This window comes from Aulonocara sp. 'chitande type north' Nkhata Bay, linkage group LG6, assembly GCF_057382095.1.
Source record: "Aulonocara sp. 'chitande type north' Nkhata Bay isolate Kocher_YH1m ecotype deep benthic linkage group LG6, A_spYH_male_GT1.1, whole genome shotgun sequence".
Lineage (NCBI taxonomy): Eukaryota > Metazoa > Chordata > Actinopteri > Cichliformes > Cichlidae > Aulonocara > Aulonocara sp. 'chitande type north' Nkhata Bay.
Window position 1 is genome coordinate 27,505,276 of NC_141349.1, and position 24,841 is coordinate 27,530,116.

General features: G+C 40.1%; 1 protein-coding gene across 3 annotated transcripts; it reads right to left on the minus strand.

Annotated features, from left to right (window-relative positions):
- Positions 1-513: 513 nt before the first annotated feature.
- Positions 514-8,934, minus strand: LOC147327966 (serine hydrolase-like protein). 3 transcript variants are annotated; one of them, XM_086296013.1, is made up of 12 exons: positions 8,792-8,864; positions 8,514-8,657; positions 6,683-6,796; positions 6,531-6,572; positions 5,515-5,534; positions 5,333-5,407; positions 5,082-5,188; positions 4,661-4,740; positions 4,532-4,566; positions 4,351-4,427; positions 4,123-4,207; positions 514-824 (listed from the first exon to the last, which is right to left on the minus strand). In XM_086296013.1, the coding sequence occupies exons 1-12, from the start codon at positions 8,847-8,849 to the stop codon at positions 705-707; spliced, it is 957 nt and encodes a 318-aa protein (XP_086152139.1). In that variant the 5' UTR covers positions 8,850-8,864; the 3' UTR covers positions 514-704. The 3 variants fall into 3 exon arrangements, with proteins under 3 accessions (XP_086152139.1, XP_086152142.1, XP_086152141.1); XM_086296016.1 differs by having other exon boundaries at positions 515-824; positions 8,828-8,934; XM_086296015.1 differs by lacking the exon at positions 514-824 and adding an exon at positions 834-2,589.
- Between the last annotated feature and the right edge of the window lie 15,907 nt (positions 8,935-24,841).

A 24,841-nucleotide genomic window follows, 5' to 3' on the forward strand; every position in this document is an offset into this window, starting at 1 on the left:
TTGGTGTCACCTGGACTGGCTCATTTTAGGATCCAGTCCAGCCTAGCCACTGCATGGCTTTGCAAAGTGCGACAATCACAGAGGAGGGGGGCATCCTCTTTGGATTTTTTACTGCACCAGGAAGAGTTATGTTGCAGGAATAATGGGTCACATCATGAGAGGGTTAGGTCTGAATCACCATCAGATTTAGAGCCTTCTTGCAGACAATGGCATTAGTCACAGGCTGCAGTACCACTCCAAAGTTGAGGTGGTTAAGCCAAAGAGCCTAGCCGCATCTTTTCTTTGTAATGACACTTGACGGGCTGAATGAGAGAAAACTGATATATTTTGCTGAAATTGCTGTTATTTTCTTGTAAATGGATGGATTAATACATGGAAACATTTCAGGAGTGCTTCTTTACAGCGACATAAAGAGAAACACTTCTGTCCTGGTCCTTTATATAACTAATGAGCTAGATACACCATTTCTACAAAAACTGCAAAAGATTGAAAAAGTCTAGTTTCATAAATCATGTTTTTTTTTTATTATTCAGTATTATTATTCCAAATGACTCTCCAGTTGGGTTTGTACAGAGCAGAACAAATTACTGGAACAATTTTATGGTAATGTGAGCTCTAAGAGAGACGAAAACAGTGCACTGAGACTTTTGAAGTGTGAAACTTCACATGGAGAATGTGAGTGTGTGATGGTTACATCTTGTCCACTAGGCTTTCACCTGCTGTGAGAGCACTTTGGTCTGCAGGAAGTCACAAATAAATGGAGCGACGACTTCAGGATTATCAAGATGCACATGATGACTGCCAGGTACTCTCACCACAGTGTCCTGAGAGAGACAGACAGACAAACAGGGTAAGAGGATTTAGTAGTAAAAGAGAAGAGTGTTGAACTGTGAAAAAGAAAGTTTTCACCGAACTCTGTGCAGGTCGGTAAAATGCCACACCCTTACAGCTTCCACAGGAATTAAGAGAATACGATGCAGCCAGGTACCAATAATCAAATGCAGTTGATCAACCGGCAAGTTTGATCTCCTCTTTGAAAGCACAGCATTTGGCAGTTTGCTGGTCGGGAACATTGTGTGTTAACACAATCCCACAATCTTCCAAGGAGTGGCTGCCCCAGAAAATTCACTTTCAAAGATCATACCATGCAATTCTCAGAGAAACTGGAAAACCCCAGAGCTACAGGTACAGGGCTCAGTTAGCATGTTACGGTGAACATTCATGACAATACATTTAAAGAAAGACTGAACAAATACGGATTGTTTGGCAACAGAAGTCTCCACCAAAGTGGAGATGTGTGGCCACAATGCAAAGTGTCACATTCAGCACATACAAGCTGTCAAGCACAGTGATGGAGGGCTGATTATTGGGCTTGTTTTGCAGCAACAGCACCTGCCATTGAGTGAGCCTTGAAATCTCGCATGCCAAAGTATTCTAGAGTCAAATGTGAGACCAGTAGCTCGGCTTGGGACAGATTGAATTATGCAATAAGACAATGATCCGAAGCACAGCAGAATGACTAAAAAAAAAAAAAAAAGTCAAGGTGTAGCAATGCTCCTGTCAAAGTCCAAACCACAAACTTCAGAGAGCTCAGCATAAACAAATGTATGCTGATGAACATTGTGAAGAAGAGCGGACCAAAATAATGATGTGAGATAATAATAAAGTCACATAAAACAGGTTTATTTCTTCAAGCTATTAAAATCTTTCCTTTTTGCTCGACTCCAAGTCCGCAATTACATTTGAAGATGGCTGCTGACCAAGGTTATAATAGTGAACTAAGTGTTTTTTTTTTTATCCAGTTTTAGTTAAGTACAATAAAAAGTGTGCAGATTTTACACGCTGTCATTTGTATTTGTTTAATAGGACCCTTCTGTGTTTTTTATTAGCAGATCTTTATGAATCCTGCACGTTTTATTTTAAAACTATAATATGGATTCAGCCGTGATTGGAGGCATCTGACTGCTGCAGATTCTCTGTTTTGGGATTTCAGGTGTACACTTTTTAATAAAGTTGTAAAACATTTCTAACTAACGCGACTTAATGCATGAATTAATATGCAGGGTGCGTCACGGATCCTGTTAAGAAATAATCAATTGGCTTTATGTGGCTAGTTAACGCCTCATAAATAATCATTTAATGAATATTAATCGGGTTACTTACTATTAGCTGATATGCCATCCAATTAGCTGGATTCCAATTACACAGCGATAGAGCATCTGCTCTTTGAAAGCAGAAAATGATTGTTTCTCATACAGATCAGCCTGCTGTCATTTTTAATCAAACCGTTTGTCTGCAGGACCCAGTGCTTCATATCAGTTACAGTCAGTTTCTTATTTTTTCTAATATAGCAATAAAACCAAGAAAAACATTTGTAAATATGACACAAGGATCATTAGTTGCACCCTGACATTTTGTTGTTTGCATCTGAAATAAATACTGCCTCCATGTTTTTAAGTATTTTGATGTTTCAGGATGTTATTTTATTTTAAGGTCCTTTGCGGTCTTGCTTTGAGCTCGGGCGTCTTGGTCCAGCAGCTCAGAGCCACATGCAGTTCTTCTGCCCGTCCCCGGTGGCTTCCTGTGGCTCTGATAAAAATAAATAAAAATAAATACTAGATTCATGTGAATAGTGCCCTCTTAATTTTGCTGAATCTCAGTAGTGGTGATTAGTATGGAGGCATAAACATGAATCTCTTATCCTAATAAGAGAAATCAAAGTCACATTTTACAGTGCGTGGGCATATTTGACTGTGTGCGCGTACCTTTTTTTTTTTAACCACTTGTAAAGCCATTAGGCTTATAAATGTTTTATTTATCACCAAACTAGGCTTCTTTTACTTTGATTTATTTGCTCAAACCTAAACAGATTTATTTTATTTTTTTTACTTCCACTTCACAGTTGTTCTTTTTCCTTAGTGAGAAAAATACATAGTTTTCATCTTCTAAGTTCTCTAATTTCACAAATGCAACATAAAAATTGGGTCTTAACCATCCATCCAGTTTCTTCTGCTTTACCAATTGAGGTCGTGGAGGAGCTGGAGTCTATCCCAGCTGCCACAGGGCAAGAGGCATAGTAGATCTTGCACAGATCATCGATCTGCCATAGGTCTAACACACAACCTTTGCACCTATGGGCAATTTAGAATCAACCAGTTAACCTAATCCCACTAACTGCACGTCCTTGGACTGTGGGAGGAAGCTGAAGTAGCTGGACCGAACCCACAGGGACACAAGGAGAAGAGGAAAACTCCACACAGCAACACTGTCTTACTAATGTATACATCAGTACAGATCCTCATGCAAAGGTCTTTTGCAGTTAGCCTCTTCAACAATGTGCCTGAGGAAATCAGGTTGGCATCCATCACTTCCTTTAACTTCCCGAGACCCTGAATCCTCATACAGGGACATTAAAGTTCGGCTTTTCTGCACTTTATGCTTCGTTTTCCTCAGTAAAATGATTTATACTTGATCAAATATGGTGGCTTTAGTTTATTTTACAGCATAACTAAATAATTGCTTCCATATGAGGACAATGAGGATGACTTTTTGTTCAACATGTGCTGCTTTTACACTCATCAGTCTGACTCATGGGAGAAATTAAAAGTGGATGCTCAGCAATAGCTCAGATCTGAGGAGGTTAAAACAAACTTTCATGGGAAAGCCTTTCCTGACTTTTGGTTTTATTTTCTAATTTTACTAAAGTTTACTGGTAATCAGCATTTTTTTTGGCACTATTCACATGAAACACTTCATAAAGTGGATTTCGAAAAAAGTGCTACATAAAAACATTTTAAATATTTGATCTAATTTGGCTCCGGCTAATTAGGCTGCACAGAAAATTCAATAACTGATGATGCATCAGGCAGTAAGTGTGTCCTGTCTCCTCCCCTCACCCACAAACAGTTGCGACAGATGGCCGCCCCTCCCTGAGCCTGGTTCTGGCTGAAGGTTTCTTCCTGTTAAGAGGGAGTTTCTCCTTCCCACTGTTGCTGAGTCTTTGCTCATAGGGACTCACCTGATTGTTGAGGTTTGGTCGTTTCTCTGTGTTATTGTAGGGTTTTTTTTAATCATACAGATGTTAGTAGAGAGTGATTTACTCTTACATAAAATTAAACTCACATTTCTTTCCTGATAGACTTGGAGGAGTTTCGAAGTGAGTTTCTGGCTCGATTCTCTAGATGCTGGACTGAAACCTTTGTCAGCTCTAGAAAAAACACAGATTGGTGTTACATGTTTTTTTTGACATGCTTTATTTTAAAGAGCAGAAATCATTTAAACCGCAAACAGACATGTCCACGCTGTAAAATAAAGTATACTGTAATATCAGATTAGTGGTAAAAATCTTACAGGATAAGTAAAACAGGAGCTTGAATCAGTGACTGCATCTCCAGGCTCTGCTCCAAAGTGATCCGCTCTATGTTTTTCTGCATAAAACACAGCAAATGTATGTGAACTGAATGCCAAACCTCTGTTGGAGGAGACACAAAGTGGGATGTGGTGAAGTTTGGGGAGGTTAAAAGTGACTCACAAAATTAACTCGGAGGTCTCTGGAGAACACAAATCCTGATGAGGAGAAACACATTCAGCTGCCAGCAAATGAGAGAAAGCAAAGTGAGATTATTCCTCGCTGACAGGAGGAGAAGCGATAAAGACATACCTCCTTCAACTCGAGTCAGGCCTCGCTCTAAAAGCGTTTGAATAGACCGTTCAGACAGAGTCGGGTTTGCAGCCAACAGCCTGAAGGAAACAAAACAATTTAGTCAAAACTGCGACTCAGTTTTACTTTCTTCTGTTTCATCCCTCTCTGCAGTTTATTTTTATTCCACACAGCGAGGACTTCTGCTGTTTGAAATAAAACAAATTGATGTGGCAGAACAAGAGGTGCTCCCCCTTTTTTAAGAAAACAAACTAACAACAAAATGCAGTTCACTCTGTCAAAACCTGATGCCAAAATTACCCACAGTGATTGCCAGCAGTTCAGATGCATGAAGAAAGCAGCAGAGCTTCACTTCACTTCTGAACAAACACATAAACAAAAGGCTTACTCCACTTGAATTGGCTATAAAATAAAGCGATACCTCTCCACTGCCTTCTCGTACGTGTAAACCCTCTTCTTCTCTTCTGCCTTTTTTTCAAACTTGAGCATCTCCTCCATCCCCTGCCTCATGATTCGGGGAATTTCTTTCTGCGATAAAATGAGAGGTGAGAAACACAAACACAGACAGGAGTGGCTCATAAAGATAATTTAATAAAGTAGTTCTGCATCTTTCCAACTATTAGATTGTTGTTGTTTTTTCCCCAGCAGTGACGAGAAGTAGTGCTGAAGTACCGGATCTGTAGGTACAAATCCAAAAACGTCCAGCACTATGATGCCATCCACCATCTCAGGATACAATGCGCTGAACTGTAGGAAACACAGTGAAGTCCCTGCTGTGATCACTTTGAAAACGCAGTTTATGACACATATTTCATAAAAGCAGCGATTAGATGAACGTGATGTGTTTAATTTACCATGACGGTGATGTTGCCACCTGTAAGGGAGTGAGCACATCGTCAAATTAACACGATCATTTTTGTGACACCTTGACTTTAAAACAAACTCTGGCTGAAAACAAGTATTGTTTTCTTTGTTTACTTTCTTTAAAATGACAGAAAAAAAGCAACAGTGATTCATTTCATTAGTATTCCCATTTTTTCTTTCCCCAGGAATTCCAGTAAAAACTTTACAGCATCAATTTTACTGGATTGCAACCCTCACCAGCCACTTTATTTGGCACCTTTCTAGTACCAGGATGGCTGTGTGGGAAATTGCAAACAGAACAGCAGTTTCTGAAATAGACCAGCCCATTTGGCTTTTAGTATTTACTTAAATCAACTTTCTTATCCATTCTGATGGTCAGCTTGAACTTTAGCAGATTGGCTTGACCATGTCTATGTGCCTAAATGTTCTGAATCGCTGCCATGTGATTGGCTGATTAGATATTTGCAGAAATATGCAAATTGTTCAAATTATTTAATTTCCAAATGTTTTGTTTATTGGAAACAGTATTGATAAAGTAATTTATAAATGTTTAAAGTAACATTTCATTATACTTCTTTCTATTGTTTCAATGTCTATGTGCATGTCTGGGAGATTAGGATATGCAGTGATGGACCGTAGGAAAGGATACACTAGTTTATGTGAGCACTGTCACCATTATGCATAAAAATAACAAAAAATATGCTCGGCATGAACAACTTGTTTAGGTTTACTTTGAAGCACCAACCAGAACACGTTTTACCATTTAGGCAATTGCCAGAAGATTTGGAGTTCTCTGTTCCCTTGATGCGTTGATTAAATCACTAATTGTTGCAGCATCGCTTTGATTGGTGGATCCACACGCAGCACAGCAGCACGTTTAATCAGTTAGACCTTAGTTTAGATAGCCACTGTGTTCCTATAAAAGTTCTTCTTTTAAATTCAGACTTTCCAGAAGATTAAATGCAAAAAACACAGCGCAGTGTCAGTGTTCATGCCTGTGACTCACCCATGCTGTGACCCATGATGGAGAACTTTGTCCAGCTGAGACCTGCAGGGGTATGACACAGACAACTCATCTGATCAAATCTAGCTCGGCTGTTGTAACCAAGAGATTGGAAGTGCAGCCCGGCTACTGAGAGACGAACAGGTCCCACTCACTTTCAGCAACTCTGCGTACGTCTGCTGCATACGCAGGAAATGAATAGAAGACTCCAGGAGGCCGGTGAGATGACAGACCGTGTCCTGGCATGTCCACTGCCACATATCTGCACTCTAAGCAGGAGCAGAGAGAGAGAGACAGAATGCTTATCCTGGGCTGGATCACGGGGGCAGCAGCCTAAGCAGAGAAGCTCAGACCTCCCAGCTTGTCTGGGGGAAGGCCAAGGTGTTCCCAGGCCACCTGAGAGATCAACGTGTCCTGGGTCTGCACCGGGCCCTCCTCCCAGTGGGACATGCCCGGAACACCTCAACCAGCAGGGTGCCCAGGAGGCATCCTTGTCATCTGCCCAAACACCTTCAACCGGCTCCTTTTGATGTGGAGGAGCAGCGGCTCTACTCTGAGCCCCTCCTCCTGGATGGCTGAATTGCTTGACCTGTCTCTAAGGGAGAGGCCAGCCACCCTTTGGAGAAAGCTCATTTCTACTGCTTGTATCCGTGATCTCATTCTTTTGGTCACTACCTGCAGCTCGTGACCATAGACGAGAGAGGGGACGTAGATCAACCGGTAAAATGAGAATTTCGCTTTTACACTCAGCTCTCTCTTCACCACAACAGACCAGCAGCATCAATAATATTTAAAATGTTTAAATATTAATAATATTAATTCACCAATTAAATAGTTAATTTAAATAATATTAATATTAATAATTTAAATAAATTAATAAATATTAAGTCAATATTAAAAAATAACAAAATAAAATGAAATAAATGAAATTGAAAATAAAAACATAAAAATATCACAATGAAATTTGTAAATATTTAACAAATGGAAAACATTTTTATAAAATAAAATAACGCATAAATAAAAAGCAATAAAATAAACTTAATCTTAAAAAACATCTGGAGTGGAGACGGTCACAGCCGTGTTCATCTGCCTGTTTGGTTCAGACTAAGGCAGCTCGATAATGGCTATTAACTTCTTAACCCTAAACCTGACAAGCGTTTGGATTGGGTTTTGTTTTAGCTGAATATTAAACATGCCAGTCAAATAAAAAAAGCCATGCAAGTCATGAAATACGAATTAACGCAATTGTAGCTACAGGAGAGTGTTTAGAGTGAGCTACCAGAACATTTTCTGTAATTTCTGTACACATTTTCACACATTACTGCATTTTTTTAATCATATAGAAAAACCGACGTGTATTACTGTAACTGCACTTCTTTTTTCTTATATCTAATGGCATTAAATGTGTAGTTAAACATCTTCACACTGACAAAAAGCGGAGTTTCACTGGTTTGGGACAGTTAGGATAAGGCAAGCTCTATGTAGCTCCTGATGTAAAGTGAGTTTGACGGTCCTTCCTGGCAGTATTTTGACTGATGTTCTGCTTTTGGATTTTCACTTGTGGTTTTAAATAACGTGGCTTAACATCCCCTGACCTTTTCCCGGCATTGTGACCGTTATCATTTAATAATGTTTGTGGTTTATGACCACAAGCCTATAAAACCAAAGTTATTATGATTTAGCAGCAGATATAAACCACTGGTGGATAGTTTAGACCCCCCTCCGCTAGAGGTATTTAATTAAAAAACTAATGATTGCCACTTGATTGTTTATATAATGTCCGTGGTCAGGATTACTGTTGTGATGTTACTCTTGAGCTCACACTGGATGGTTGCACTCTAGCCTTGGTGTGCTGGGAATACAGAGTACGGGGCAATAAGGCACAAAAGATAATGATTCACACAGGCCTGACAGCCACTTACCCACGGCTACAACAGCCCACAGGTGACAGTTTTTCTCACCCTTGTCCTGTCTGTGGTGAATTACCTTTAGGTAAGAAGGGAATGAGCGTGTTGAATGAACCGCAGTTATCTGCCCAGCCATGCAGGCACAGCACCGGGTGGCCGTGTTCAGGACCCCAGGCTTTGCCTCTGATCTCTCCCCATGGGACCGGTATAGAGAGCTCTGAAACTAGAGACAACACAGCACAGCTTCAGTCAGTCGGCAGTACAAACACAACAATCTGTCAGACATTTGATGATCAGTCAAAGGATTTCACAACAGCAATGAGGGCTGAAAGTGGTAAAAAAAACAACCAAACAAACCACCATCTGGTCTCGTTTTTTGTGCAGATATACTACCTTCTTGTTTCACTGATGACATTTCAGTGTTCAGTTTTTGTCTCAGGGAAACAAACGTGCAAAGTTCAGTAAAGTAAACAAATCACACAAACTCTTTCAATTTTTTTTTAAAGCAGGAAGTTCCTGACCTTTGGCCAGCGATTTTATTGGATGTTCAGAATGACATGCTGCAGCTATGGCCAATCCTACACCGCAGGGGTGTGTTTCACCTTTACACACCGGGTAAAAGCATGCTACTTTTGTTCCAGTCAGTAAGGCCTGCCGGAGTGCCGGAGGACAGCGTGACCTATCAGCCCAGAGCACTTTCTGTTTGTTCCACTGTGAGGTCAGATAAGGTGAAGCCATCAGAAGTTTAGGAAGCTAGAAACAATTAAGTCATAAACACAGGAATAAATTTGGCCAGTGGCCTGTTTTGTCTTAAAGTAAACAGCCTGTTTGGTGTCCGGAGCGTCAAGTGAAAGATCACATGTGCATCACGGGCTGCAGGGCCAAAAACTGCAGGTCCTTTAGTGGCTTTAGTGACAGACTCCCATATGTTAAAAATGCTAAATTTTTAACATATAGGAGCATTAAAAAGCATCTTTACCAAACAAAAGAAATAAACAATATATTAGAGGCTACTGAATCCTCCAAAATCAGTACAAAGTCTCTGCCATCATATTGTGGACATGAAAAATTAACTTAACACATCTCTTAACCATTTCCAGCTGTTGTGACACCGCTCCCTATCACCATTTCTCACAGTCTGCTGAGTGTGAAACGTTCAGCAAAAAGGGTGTCTGCTACCTAAAATGGTTTTGTCTCTTAATAGCATCAAATTTAGTGGAGCTGCAGCTGAATTTGCAGAACGAGTGCAATAAAACGACACCGCCGAGTCGTTATTCTGAGCCTCTAAGCGCAAACATATTTTTCTCTATATTTGTTTTTTTTTTAGCTCTCACTTTGGCCTGATGACAAGAGTATAAATTTCATATTCAAGGTTGTTTTGTGTGTTCAGTCACAGTTAATGACTTTGTTTTCTTAGATGAGCATTACTTAAAAAAAGAGAGATTAAATATTTAAACATCAGTGTAGTAACTTTTAAATATTAACAACTGTTTTAAAATGAAGCATACTTATCATAGCAACAAATCATTTACTCAGCATCATTTACTCAAATGAACCATTCGAGCACAATCAGACATGAATACGTCTGGATTTAATGAACCGGCATTACTTTCACTCCATCCCATTTGCAGTCCTTGGAAAATGAAAATACAGCCTCTATGAATTTCAAGTTTTCGTGTATCGTGCGATAATAAAAATAATGTGGTCAATGCTTCTATGGGATTTTAAAGGGGAAGCAGCAGCCAGGCATTAATAATCAAATGTAGCTGATTAACTGATCATCAGCAAGTGCGACCAAGCGAGTGTTTATTAACACAACACCACAATTTTCCTAGGAGTGGATGTCTGAGCAATAGTCAGAGAAACTGTAAAAAATCAAAGAGATCAAAGAAATCACAGAAGTAGTTTCTTGCTTGAGTTTTTGGGTTTTTGCATTTCTGTGTTTCTACAACAAAACTGCCTCTTTTAGGTAATCTCTTGTCTCCAAGTCCTACAGTTGGGTCCTACTCTTACTGCCACACAGCAATCAATCAATCAATCAATCAATCAATCAATTAATGAAGGCTTTATTCGCCACGTGCAGGTTGTCCTGCAGTGAAATAGGACCCCCCCCCCGACCTCACACACACAACACAGACATCACATGGGGATACAGGTCGGAGATCGGTAGCGTTACAGAAAAAAAACACTGAAATATACACTACGATGGGAAAGTACAAGAGGAAAAGAAGAGACCTCTACTCATGCTGGGCTCCTGGCAGGACAGCATGAGAACAGGAAACAAAAAAACTCCTCTGCACAAAAAAGCACATAAATGTCCACAGCACAACATAATGGAACACGTGACAAGTCACAGGGTCGGGTGGGGGGTGAGGAGTAATCCGAAGCAAACACAGCAGCCATCCTGCCCAGCGCTACCATTCCAGCGCGGGCTCAGACCCGCCGTGTTCCCCAGTAGGGAACAAGCATCGAAGGCTTTTGGAAAGGGAGGGGGATGAGTGTGTGCATATCAGTGTATATGTATGTGTGTGCGTTTCCAGAGTTCAGCTGAGACAGTGTCCTTCACCCCGCTAAGCTAAGTAAACAGTCTTCCAGCCAACCCAGGTGGCCTTGCATGGAATGGGAAGAAAAAGACTAAACACAGTCGTTATCAGGGTGTTTTTGTTCGGCTCCAGCCTTGAGACCGCAGCTGGCGCCGAGAGGGTATCCGCATGAAGTGATGGTGCTTTTTACTTTAGTGCGAACAGCTCATATGAATTTCAAAGCTGTTTTAACAGTCCAACACTGGTCTCTCAATCTCCCGTTGGAGAGCCATGAGCTTCTTCATGATGTTATCAAACTTGCGCTCTGTGATGTTGTCATTCTTGTGTTCAAAGAGCAGATTCTGAGAACTCACGACCACAGTGAGCCTCCCAAAATGTAATCCAATTTGCGCTCAGAGATGTTATTCCGAGCGAGCCCCTCCAAGGTGTATCCAGTCTGCACTCAGAGATCTTATTCTGAGTATTCACAGCAGCCGTAAGCTTCTCCAAGATCTTATCCGTGCTGCACTCAATGAGCCCATTTTGAGAAACTCACGCCTCTCCCATCGTTTCAATCCCAGCGGGCAGCCTTGTGGGGGTTTGAACAGCCGGTTACGCTTTCTTAATTCTTCGATAAGTCAGGGCCAAGCCAGCTCCGATCAGCCAGAACCCTGTTACTATGGTTCCAAATAGGTAGATATCTTGAGCACTCAGGCTCACCCGAGCCCAAACTTCTCATTGAGAAAGGGGTGTCAATTGCATTTAGGGACCAGTTGATCAAATCCATAATTCCTCTTTTAGGTTTTAGAGAACAGACTGTGAGAGAGTGTTCCAGGGAAAAGTAATACAAAAAACTCGAGACTAGACAAGGACATAAGAGGCTAAGCAGGGAAGCTAAGGGAGAGGAGGAGGAGGAGAGGAGAAAAGTGGGACCGCCTTCGTCAAGAGCAAGAGCAGACCTGACATCCTGTTGATTTTTGGTACTCTGCTATCACGTGTACATTGTATTTGGTTTTGATTCCCATTCCAAGTCTTCCCGACTAGTTCCAGCTGTGTTTCCTGGTGTTTCCCATCGTCCTAATTACCTTATATGTGTTTATAGCCCTTATTTCCCCTTAGTTTTTTGTCGTATCATCCTGTTCCTGTACTGTTACTGCTCCCGTCGTCTCGTTTCATAGCTCTCTGTGTGTCTGTCTAGAGTTCCTGTGATTTCTCATGGGCCAGGTTTCCATCTATAACATGTGACATCAGCCTAGGAGTCTGCATTTGGGGTCCTCCATCACTAAACCTGACATGCAGTTGCTTTTTTGCAGACATATTCACACAAACATGCACACGCGTGTTTCTGCAACTTCTCTTCTTCCATTTCTTTTTTAAATTCTAACTTTAAATTCATAAATAAGTTTGAACTTTCAGGCTCAACAAAGATGATATTCCATATATATATTACATAATTATTATTTCAATGGGATGAAGCAGAATAAAGGCTTAGTGAAGACAGAAATTTAGAGATTAATCTCAGCTTCTAACAGGTTACAGATTTTTTGCAGGTTAGTTTTGTTGTATTAAAGCTGATCATGCTGTCAGATGTCTCTGTGAACATGAAAACAGCTAGAATAGTTTCCTCTTTTAGAAAAGCAGTTATTCTTTCATTGCTTCACAACACAAGCTTCTCCTTCCTTCATCGAATTATTGATGGAAGTCTTATTTGAAATCTAGTTTCCTGTTTTTGGCACGTTGTTTCTCTTACTCGATTGCACTTTGGAGCCTTGTTCTGAAAAATGTGGCACAAATTTGATAATTTATCATCACTATTGTTTGACATTATTCTGGATTATTCCTCCTCTGTAACACGACAGAATTGCATTATCAGTCACATCATGTTTCTACGGCAACTTCGTCCTGTTTCCATCCTTGATTCAATGCTTCTGCATGACTCTGGTGCTGTAAATGAAGACTGCATCCACTTCAAACAGCAGAGTTCTCGCTGGATAATCGCTTCAAATTAAAAACACAGCGGCGATTCTTCAGACCAACATTTGCTTCTTTTACACGTGAACATATTGCAGTGCAGCATCTGCTCTGATAGCACAAGACAATCTGGATAGAAATAAGGAGGTATCAGCTGCATCAAAGGCTTCTGACAGACTGATGAGAAACCATCACATCAGGATGTGGTGCAACGTCCAAAGCAGACAGCGAGTAATTTACAGGCAGTGATGTGATAAGCCTCCTAAGCCCGAGTGAAAAGAGCCTCACACAAAAAACTGGAAATGGATCCTGTAAGTTGAACGTCAGTTGGTGATGCGAGATGTTTCCAGCAAACGACAGGCTTCAGAGATGACGCTGCAGTCATTCATTATCGAGTCTGCACTTTGGAGTGACAGAGTACGGGCGGATTTTCACACCTGGGAAGATGGAAAAAGGAAGATGGACGTGTCTGAGTGCATAAAAGGAATTCGGTGTTCTTTAAATTCAATTTATTTTAGAAGGTGTGGGGAAATTGAAAGTAATTATTCATATTTGACATAGAAAAAGAAAACCGGGGGGTAAAAAAAACATCTATCCTGTGCCTTCTCTGGATCATACTTTGGAAAAAAGAAACACAGGAAATATAACATTAGGTGCAGATTAGTAAGGTAGCTTGAGAGGAGAATGTAAGCAGAAGCAGCTACAGATGTACGCATGTAGATGTTGCATGTTAGATGCATGTCTGCAGCTTCCATCTTCCTTAAAAGGTAGTCTTTGTTTTAAGCTGATTTAATAATATTCTGACATGAAATGTAGCCACTACTGGCTGAACACACTGCCTGCTTTTGTAGCAGGAAGTGATTTTTGATACTATTGATATAGATTTTTGTCAGTCTGAGACAGTAATCATCGATATATTTGAATGAGCCTTATTAATATCCTCAAATGATTCACAGTTCAAAATAATCCTTATTTATCTTATACTGAGCCTTGGTGACAAGAGCAGATTGAGCTCTTCTGCCTTTTACCCAATGAAACCTAAAATATGAAGAAATTAAATATCAAGCATGAGTTTTACTCTATATCATTTTTTGCTAAACAAACAAAAACAAAAAAGAGGGTTAAGAATGAAAAAAAAAATACACTCATGGCAACACCCCCCTTTAGCCAGTCTTCTTCTGATTGGCTGCTACTTGCAAACAAACAGGTGGGAGGGAGAGAGCTGTATGCCTGAGATGAGTACATGAAAGACGTCTGCGCTCACTCACATCATACAGAGCCAAGGGTAAAAGGAACAAAGTCTCTAAAGCAGTCTGAAGTCAGCGCTGACGACTCACAGGATTACTTGTATGTAGTGACGTCATGTACATCATGCCATTATAAATATATGACAGAAACTTGGGAAAAGCACAGGTCCCCTTCAACTTTTCAAAAAGCTGAGGTGCTCCCATCGTTTTTGACTCAGCTCCTGGGAGAAACGAGGCTTTAACTCTTGTTTATTCCCAGTGTTGTTAATGTGGGCAAGCCAGTTTGGAAACAAGTAAACCAAATGTCACCACAAAGGTACAAGTTTTTCTTTTCACATCCAGTTTGTGAAAGAACCCATAAAGTTCAGCATTACTGTTGCCCCAAACAGAAATCCCCTGCATTAACATCCTCCAAAGTGACGTGTCGTTAATGATGTAAAACATTAACCTTTAGGCTAAAGAAGCAGCTCCTCGTTCACTCACCGCAGAAAAAAATGATGCTTTTCACCACCGAGGCCCATTACTATAAAATTATGCAAAAACACTGCAGTACAAACGCTGCATTTCTTCGTGAAGTGCCAGCTCATTAGTCTGTACTCCCATTAGTGTTTTTTCTGCATATTTAATGCTGGAGCTCTTTAAGGTGAAGTTGTTTTACCTGTTCAGTATCTTTTATATTATTTGTGAGCTAAAGGAGATTATTTGAATACACGCCGCAGTCGAATCAAAAGGCACCTGAACTGTGAGGAGAAGCAGGAGGGTTACACGATAACCGAATTCATAAAAGCTTCATGTTTAATGTATTGAATCATATAAATTAATGTAAAACTTGGTGTGAATTGGCTAAAGTTGTCATAAAAGTTGTCTCTAAGATGTGAAACATCACTAAAAGTAATATATGAGAGAGATTGGGGTATTAGATAATGATAAAAGGATCTTAATAACTTTGTTACAAGATAATCTGTACAGCATTGCTCATACAGACTTTTTTATTTGTATATTAACAAGAGATCCACTTAGAAGACGAGATGAAAGCAGGAGGAGACGAGACTAAAAGACTAAATGATTTTGGATTTTTGGATACTGTTTTATGCAAAAAGGGGTGAAGAATGCCAAACTTATTTCGAGCTTTCTGGAAACAGAAACCTTTGGGTCAACAAAGGCTCGTTCCATGTCAATTAATCAGATTAAAAAAAGAGCTGGCTGTCACAGATTTACCTGAAAAAGGGAGAGAAACCCCGCTGTCATTTGTTTCATTTACCTTCGTGTTTGATCATTTAAAAATTCCATTATCTACAAATCTACTTGAGCTAGATTTCTGATGTTTGAGGATGAATATCCGGTACTATAACTAGATGAATACTGACTGTGACCTCAGATTAAAGTCTTGAAATCTCTAGAATATTTGGATGTCCGATCTCGGCAGGTTTGGAGGCCTATAGAAATCCCAGCTTCACAGGCTGATATTTTATTTACAGTTTCTCACATACAAGGCGGGTCAGGGGGGGAATGATTTCACAGATATTAAAGCTTGAATATTAAGAAAAGGAAAACACATTTTCAGCCAACTTCAGTGTGATTTTCCAATGATATGACACAATATGCACCTAATCCAAATTAACTTTTTCAGAAAGAGCAAGCTCCTGTTAATATTACGTCCAAAATTCATGATGGAGTTCGCTCAGATTTTCTCAATGTGAATTTCTGAAACAGTCATTCATGTACGGGAGCCAAAGATTGTTTGAGAAGCAGAGTAACAGGTTTAAATTAAATTTATGCACCGTCATCATCCAGGATGAAGGCTCGTGCTTTGAGCCTGAGCAGATGTTTACCCTAAAAAACCTGAACGATCTTCTGAGCCTCAAGCTTTCCAGATAAAGGAAAATATTAAATGGCCCTTCAAAAATATGATGCTAGAAAAACTTCTGAAAAACACCCTGACTTTCAACCCTTGGAATACTTTTTTGAGAAAATGAAGGTTAACACTAACCATCTGTGGTGACACACAGAAACAATCTGACCTCTGACCTTCCTTTGTTCCCCCACAGTCAGTACTTCTGTACCTGAACTGTGAGCGGTCATTTTGGATCACGTGGCAAAATTTTAATTACCCCTTGTGGATAAATAAGTGGGGGTTTTTTTTTTAATTTTTCAACCAGTTACAAGAAAAGATTTTGACCTGCAAGAGCTGGAAAAAACACCAAACATTTGTCATGTTCACAGAAAAAGAGCTTTATGTTGGACTTTTATTGATTTGTCCTGCATCAACAATGTGCCCAGAAACAGGCGGCGACAACAGCAGCGAAAGCATCTGACTTGACGGTTAAATGGCTCGAATAAGGAGGCGGTGTTTCCCGGTAATTTGTAACAGGAACATCTTTTATCAGCACCAAATGTGTCGCAGGCAGAAGCACAAAGAGACAAAGGCTGCTTAATTCTGCTGCTGATGCAAGCTCACACAGCGCAATACAAGGAGATGTGAAAGTGTTGTCACAGCTCGGCTCCCGAGCCCAGGGAAAAATAGAAAGAGCACGACAGCTGACGGTTATTACCGACTTTTATTGTAGCTAATTAACAGAAAGAAAGAGAGCCAACTGAACCATGAAGTCAGCGGTGTTGGATGCAGGTGTGTGTGAAAAGTGAGGCGCATTGCCAGATCTTCACCAAACTCACAAAGAGTGCACAAAGAGGAGGCTCTTTTCTTGCTCTAATTTGTGCCTCCTCGTCTCCTCCGCCCTCCTGGCTGAGACCCGGAAATCAATTTCAATGCACCATCTTGGAGGGTGACTCAACTCCTAAAAGGCATCGTGGGGAGAGAGGAGGCTTTTTTGGGAGACACATGAAAGCTGGAATTCACAAACCATTTGTTCATACTTCACATCTTGTACATTACTTTTTTAACAAACTTTTCTGCTCTCAGGTGTTTCTGTGTTTTTGAAACACTGGAGGTCTCATCTCGTGACTTTGCAAAAACATCACGAGCATCTGGGGTCATGAGCTCAGACGCTCAAAATGATTCACGGTGCAGCTGTGTCATTCTTTCCTCGTATCCCTTCCTCACCTCCCTCACTTGCATTCCTGGTGGGATGGACTGAGAATTCATTTGTAATCTTGGAAATGAGAACAGGGGAGAAAGCGAGGCTGAGCTCTAAGCTCAGGTGCTTTTATCCTGGTGGTGCCACATCCAAATCAGCTGATAACCATGGCTTTGCTTAGAGAGACAGAGCTGTAATTAACTTCTGTTTACAGACTCTGTTAGAAAGCGGACATCTTAGAGTGTTTATTAAAATTGCTTGTTTGCGTCGGGGTTATTTTTCACCGACACGTTTTCTGTAAAGAAGAAACAAAACATGGATGGAGATGGATGGAGTGATCAGATACAATGCTCAGTCTGTGGTTTAGTAGGTGGGGCCCAAAGAATGCCAAAAACATGTCACCCACACCATTACACCACTGGCAGCCTGAACTGCTGATACAAGGCCGAATGGATCGACGTTTTCACGTTGTTTGTGCCAAATTCTGATCTTACCATCCAAATGTTGAAACACGTTTTTCTGATCTTCTGATGTCCAGGCATGGTGAGCCTTGTTGGACTACAGCCTCACTTTTATGTTATTAGCTGACAGAAGTGGCACCACAAGGCATTTTCACCCAGAAAGCTGCTGCTCAGTGGATGGTTTCTCTTTTTTAGACCATTCTCCATAAACCCGAGAGATGCCTGTGTGGGAAAATCGCAGCAGATCAGCAGTTTCTGCAATTCCAGCCCTTCTTCACCAACAACCATGCCACGTTCAAGGTCACTGAAATCAGCTTTCTCATGCATTCTGATGCCCTGTTTGAACTTCGGTAGGTCGTCTTGATTATGTCGACGTGCCTGAGGTCCTGCCAAGCGATTAGCTGGTTAGATATTTGTATTAATGAGCAGCCGAATAGGTGTGCCATTAGTTACAGTACAGAGATCATGCAAAACAACTAAACAGTAACTTGTAGCCTCAGCTGCACATGTTTGTGTTGCTCCAGCATCTTAATAAAGGAAATAAGTAGATTAAGAGAGAGGAGGTGGTGGATATGTTGAATTCTTCAAAAAAGTTAGAAGCAACTTAGAAAATTAATTTATGCAGCTCTGGCAAACATAAATCCTGCTCAGGAGAAACACATTTGGCAGAGAGATTATTTCTCAGTGACAGGAAAAGAGGAGCTAAAGACAAACCTCATATAACCCGAATTAGACCTCACTTTAAAACAACAGCCTGAAGAGAAATAACACATTTGGGTCAAAGGCCAACCATGCAGACATCTTTATGATTCTCCTGAATGTAAAATGCATTTTGTTTTTTTTAATGCCAGAAAAGAAAATGAAATGATGAAACAAAAACGTCTGATAGTATTGGAAAGTAAAGCTGATTTTTTTAAAATAATGCCATATTTTAATTGATAGAAATTGACACTATTGGAGCACAAACACTATAAGACTTTATTACTGGATGAAGTGACAGATTAGTCATTAAGATGCAGACACATTAAAAAGAGTAATTTTATAAACATTAACATTTAACCAGAGCTGCAGCCAAACTAAAAGACCTCACATTAGTTCCACGGCGTGATCACAACCCCTGTCCTTCCAGTAAATCATCATTTAGCCATTCGGTCCTGTCATTTTGAGAGTTGTGAATCATTTCGTAGAAATATTGATATTTTTTTGTTTTTGTTTTAGCAGCCTTGGTGTGATGCACTAGGAGGAACCAGCATCCTACTGCCCTCCACTGAACACCACAAACCCTCAAAGCTCCAAAGTCTGTTTTTGAGGCTAATTTTAGCATTTTGCATGATTATGCTCTTTTTTATCACGAGCCTCCGCACCACACATCTTGTCCTACATAACCGAGATCACGTCTCAAAGACACAAAGTACTATTTAGAGGGTCATTAGGATTTTATTTGACTCCTCTCATGTGCTGAACTGTGCACAAGAAACAGGCTCCCGTTGTGTGAGCACAGTAAAAATGAAGGACATGCTCGCATACAGACGCAAATTAATCTTTGGTCCAAGTATTTTCCTGCACTTTTTTTTCCTGCTCCAGTCTCCTCTGAAAAGTCTGCTATCCCACGCTGCGAAAATGCCTTTCATTCAGGGCTCTAACATCACCACATCAGACTAAAGATGCTCCGCAGATGATGCTCTTCAGATATCTCCTTAAGAGCTGTTATCGTGTGACCCACCGTCTCTCCTTTTCTATTCAGCCCAGTGTTAGTATCCAAACATGTAGCCCAACAGCAATGAGTGTGCTTTAAAGTTGGTTTCGCCACAAAAAGGAAGGGGAGGTTAAAAAAAAAAAAAAAAGCATTTATGGGAAGCACAGACGACAGTTCCGGTTGACAGATTAATTTTTCTTTCTTTTTTTTTTTTTAAACTTCACTACAAAGATGTTCTTTGTCTGTTTGGACTTTTGTTTCTTTTCCAGCAGGGACAAGGCTAAAGGACCATCAGCACAACAAACAATAGGCCAAATTACTGGCTGTTCCACATATTTCAACCCCACTAACTACAGCATGCAGCTGTGGGTGTGCAAATCTCTGCAGACCCATCAGCAGTCCCAGCACCAAACTGGGACCTTCTGTGTGATCTGAGAGATCCACTCGAGAGGTTTTTATCTTGCAGCCTTTGTCTTTTCTCTATCATTAACTGGCACAGAGAATTCTAGCTTTACTGCCTATAAGCTCAATGAAGATGCATCACATCTGTGGAGTCTCACATCCCTCTGGTTGTTATACACAATATTTATGTGTTTTTCTTTGACTTATTGTGTTTTTTGTTCTTAGATGTTGTTGGAAATGTGGTGGGGAGAGGTTTTCCCTCATGATAACAAGGAGAATATGAGAGACTGCATGTGTGTACAAGTCTTGTTCTGAAGGCTGTCGTCTCACAGGGAGTATTTACACTATTCAGCAGTTTGTTTCCTTCAGACTTCAACACATTTGAATAGATCCCAGATCAAAGACTCTAAAGTAGAAGCCTCGAGGTCACCCAAAGAGTCAGGTTGTCAAGTTAAAAGAAAATAGGTCTTCTGTATTTGACCTCTTAAGCCTTGAACAAATCAGGGGCAATGTATGATAACAATGTGTGCATATGCTGCTAAACTTTTTTTGACTGCAAAGGTCGACAGGGACTAAGTTTTCTGGGGGTTAAATTATGGTTCGTATATAAAATGTTAGATGTGCTCATATTTGATTACATTCACTACAACTTTAAACAAGTGTGGCATGTTCTGATGAATCCTGGTTGGTGGAGCTACAAGGACTGGTTACTTACTTCAGGTAGAGCCACTGTTCATCAGTTTGGTGTTGGTTACTTAAGTAAAATGAGCTTTTTTTTTTTTTTTTTTTTTTTTTTTTTTTTAAAAAGGTTCAAGTTATCAAATAGAGCTGTTTGCTCAAAAATGGCAGCTTGTGACTGTGAACCAAATGCTCACAGACTGACCCTGAAAGACCAGCAGCAGACTGGACTGCATCACTGTGAGTAAAATTAAAAAAAAAAAAAAAAAAAAACACAAAAAAAAAAACCAGGCGAGAAGCAGGAAGCAGGACTGTTTCAGAGATCGGTGAGAATGACCAGATGCGAGTGAGCTCACAGGCAATTTGAAATCGGATCAGCAGGTATGGGTACGGATGATGACTGATAACAGAGGAAACCATTCATGTGCTTGACGACAAAGACAGGCAGGATTAAATTTGCAGAGGAAGACAGGATAACAAGCCCATAAAGCAAATGTCAAAGTCTGGGGCTTTTTGGGATCAATAAAGAAGCAGACATTTCAGTGGGATAATAATCCAAAGCAATGCCTGCGGAAGGAAAGGAAAAAAAAAGCTTGCATTGGTCTTACCTGCGCCAAATCCAAGAGAACACCTGTGGGATACCACGAAGAAAATGAACTGAGAACTTGGCTGACTGAAACATGGAGGAAACGCTCCCTCAGTAGTTTGTTACTATCATGTAGTTTCTTGTTTTATGTGGCTTCTTTTTTACTACAATACTTCTTACATAACTTTGCAGTACATAGTAAAATGGCTCAATAAGCATTGTCACAGGATTTCAAGGTAAGACTATAAATAAACCTCAGGCTACAGTTCCACGCACTGACACAGATTCCTGTCCTAGCGGGAAACACCCCCCCAAAAAAAACCCACCAGCTCGCTCTCTCTTTTTTTTTTACTTCAAATTTTAACATAAACCTGAAAACCAGCTCAGACAGCATGACATCGAAACTATATTTTTTTTTTTCGGTAGACAGTTGTTTGGGGCTGGGGACTGCACAGCACTGTATCCTTTTGACGATAAAAATAAAAGTAATATTTGTATCTCCACCTCTTAGAAGTTGTAAGCCAATCAACCTGCACATGGCCTAAAGTCAGTTGATTGTTATGAAAATAAAGGCACACGAATATAAGTTTAGAATCATTGTAATGTGAGAAATAACATACCTGTGACTATTGAATTTAATATTACAAATACATGTAATCTGACTCCAAACCACAACTTTATATGGTGATAGAAAAGTAGTTCCAAGAATACAAAGCCCATGAAGAAAACCAACAGTGATGCCACTTCAACAGCAGAAACACACAAGTATGACAGCCAAACAAAGGAAAAGGGGAAACGAAGGTTATAAATTAAGTAATCAAAGGAAGTAGAGACTCCAGGGTAACAAGACACAGCTGAAAGGAATCAAGAAAATAACAAGGGAAGTGCAACCAGTGGCAAAGCACAAGAGACAAATAACTAACAAAATAAACGAGGAAGTAACTAGACTGGGACTCATTTAACACAGAAAAAGACTTGACAAGATACAAGAGGATACTCGAAAGATTGGATTAAAATAATACAAAAGAGATGGAAATATAAACAATTCTAAATCCCAGTGGTAAAAGTCTTTGCTTTTTATGTAGTAATTCCTGGCCTCCATGGTGACTTTTAATGTAAAAGTCATTAAAATACCAAATCTGCAGTCCAGAAGTGCTTGAACTTCCTCATAAAGTGCAGTAAAACTGTTCATATAATGACACTACAAATGAAATCACACCAAATTTGCCTCTATAATATTTGAAAAAAGAGGAAATAAAACCAAATCAGCCTAAAGAGATGCCTGTAAATAGATAGAATCACGAGACTTGCATTTGAAACCGTTTTAAACAGTCTCGGTCAGGAACACCACAGACAGTAGGAGGATTCATATTTGCAAGCATGCACCAAATGCATGAACAAATCATGCATTTGGTGCATGGGTTGCAAAGCAGCTTGCAGGTGTGCACAAAGTGTAAGCAAGCTCAAATGGCACAAATCATGCGTCCCCCTATTTGGGTTTTGCCAACTGAATGTGTAGGTGTAGGTGATGTGGGCTGGTATTGAGATCACGTGATCTACAGGCATCGCAGCTTAGCTTGACTTCAGGCCATTTCCTAATAGATGCTTTGCTTAAATTTGCAACAGAGCAAAACACAAATCACAGCTTAAAATAAGTTCTCCTCTACTTAACGCGAGTCTTTGGTGGTGAGCAGAGGCCAGTGTGTGAGAATTCATCTGCAGTGCTGCAGGAGTGAATTTTCACACATCTTCAAAAGGCAGATTTCAAAGAACACTGAGATCAATTTTAGTTCCCCAAAGTCCTTCAGCAGCAACAAACAAATAAACCAGCAGAGATCTAAGCTTGTGTTAAAATTTTAATTTTGTTTGGATAAAACTATTCTTCAGCTCCATAAACTCGCACAGCCTCCGTGAGTCTTTCTACATACACAATGGAATGACTCTAATCCCAAACTCATGTGCTCATTAAAATTACAGGTATAAACAGATTTCAACAAATATTTGTCTTATTATTTGATGACTTTGTGTTTATTATTAGATAAATTAAAGATAATCAGGATAGTGGTTTCTATGTACTAATACAATAAAATACTGTGCAAAAGTCTTGAGCCACCCCTCATTTAATTTCTATTTTACTTGCAAGCAGCCAGAGTTTCTCGTAATCTTCAAAGTGATCTTGAGTAACAGTTCCCCAGGGCTCCTAAAGCTCCAGCTTCTTTTTCACATATTTTCAGTCGATACAAGTGGAGAACAAAAGAAGTAGCAGATGAATCTCAAATATCCAAAAGTTGATTCTGTTTATCTGGACGTAGCATTTTCAGTGGGAAGTTTTGTCACTCATCCAAGTGACTTCTTCAGTCTCAGCTGACTGACCAAAGCAAAGGACGACCCTAGACTCCAGATTTTACCTCTGATCTCTCCCTCTTTCATATACAGTCTATGATCCCTCCCCCTGGGGCCCTACAGTGAGCTCTGAGCATGGACACCACACAACCTCAGTATGCAGCTCAGACACAAAGTTCTTACACAAAGTTAAGGCTGAAATTGTGAAAGATCAACAACAGAAGTTAATTTTAATATAACACAGATACACAAGTGAGTTTACTTTTATTATTTTTTCAGAATCAGATTACTGTCAAGTTTATTTATGAGAGGGGCGGTGGCTGCACACAGATTTGTCTTGATTTAGGAAGGAGGTCTACAGAGTGGTGCCCTGTCGAATATGAGTCCACTAAAACATCTTGGAGCTGATGCTTTGAGTAGATCACGCTTTGTTCAAACATTCATTTATTTCCACACTGAGGTATTTGTGGTACTTTTATTTAAGAAAGGATTCTGGATACTTCCTTAAGCACAGAAACTTAAAACGCCCGATAAAAGCCTCAAAGATTAGTTTGCTAACAAGCAGAGTCAAAGAAACTGCTGAATTAATTCAAAGAACTCATTCAAAAAGTAGCAGATCAGTATTTCAAACCTTCACTGCAACGCGATGGACTTTTGCTCCTCTTTATATAAAATGACAGGTTTTTGTTTGAAGGTCAGAGTCAGGTTGAGGAGGAAGCAGCCTGAGCCCTACTTCAACTGAACTCTCAGGCTGGACTCCAGTCGCTTTTCTGTAGTAAAAACTTCTGAAAAATCCTTCCTTTAACTTTGAATTTGACAAACAGAAGAGAGACAGACATTCCTCTCATGTGGCTCCTTAGTGCAGCAGGATGGATAACCGCAGAGCACCAAACAGACATGTATATGCCTCCGTTCATGCTTTCATTTCCTCTCGCCTAGATTGTTGCAGTGGTCTTTTAAAAAGTATTAATCAGAAAGCATTCAACTGACTTCAGATGGTGCAAAATGCAGCAGCCAGACTTCTTACAAGAAACTGGACATATTACACCACTCCTAATGACTCTGCACTGGCTGCCCATTACTCTTAGAATTGATTTTAAAGCCCTTCTTGGCCTGGCACTACATTACACATTCAAACTGCTGTTCCTGAACCAGTGTGCAGCCTCAGATCCTCAGGCAGACCCTGTTAACTCACGCTGAGAGACAAAAGGCAGTCGAGCGTTTGCTGTTAAGGGCTCCTTGATTTTGGAATGACCCACCTGAGGAAAACTGGCTCACGTCATCAGTGTCATCTTTTAAATCACTGCTGGAAACTCATTTGTATTGTAAGGCTTTTCATAACTTTTATTCTAGAGTTTATGTGTTTATGTTTATTTTTTTACCATGCTTATTCATAAAGCCTGAAACATTAATTGCCAAAAAATTCTTATTTTTTAATACTGGAGTGTATTTTGAACATAAACACA

What these genes read in the sequence shown, in the direction of transcription:
- LOC147327966 (XM_086296013.1), bottom strand. Translation starts at nt 8,849, where the DNA reads ATGTCATCAGTGAAACAAGAAGGTAGTATATCTGCACAAAAAACGAGA. An exon ending in AAAAACGAGACCAGATGGTG is followed by an intron (nt 8,658 to 8,791) that starts GTTTGTTTGGTT and finishes TGTTGTCTCTAG; the next exon opens with TTTCAGAGCTCTCTATACCG. An exon ending in GATTTGTACCTACAGATCCG is followed by an intron (nt 5,189 to 5,332) that starts GTACTTCAGCAC and finishes ATTTTATCGCAG; the next exon opens with AAAGAAATTCCCCGAATCAT.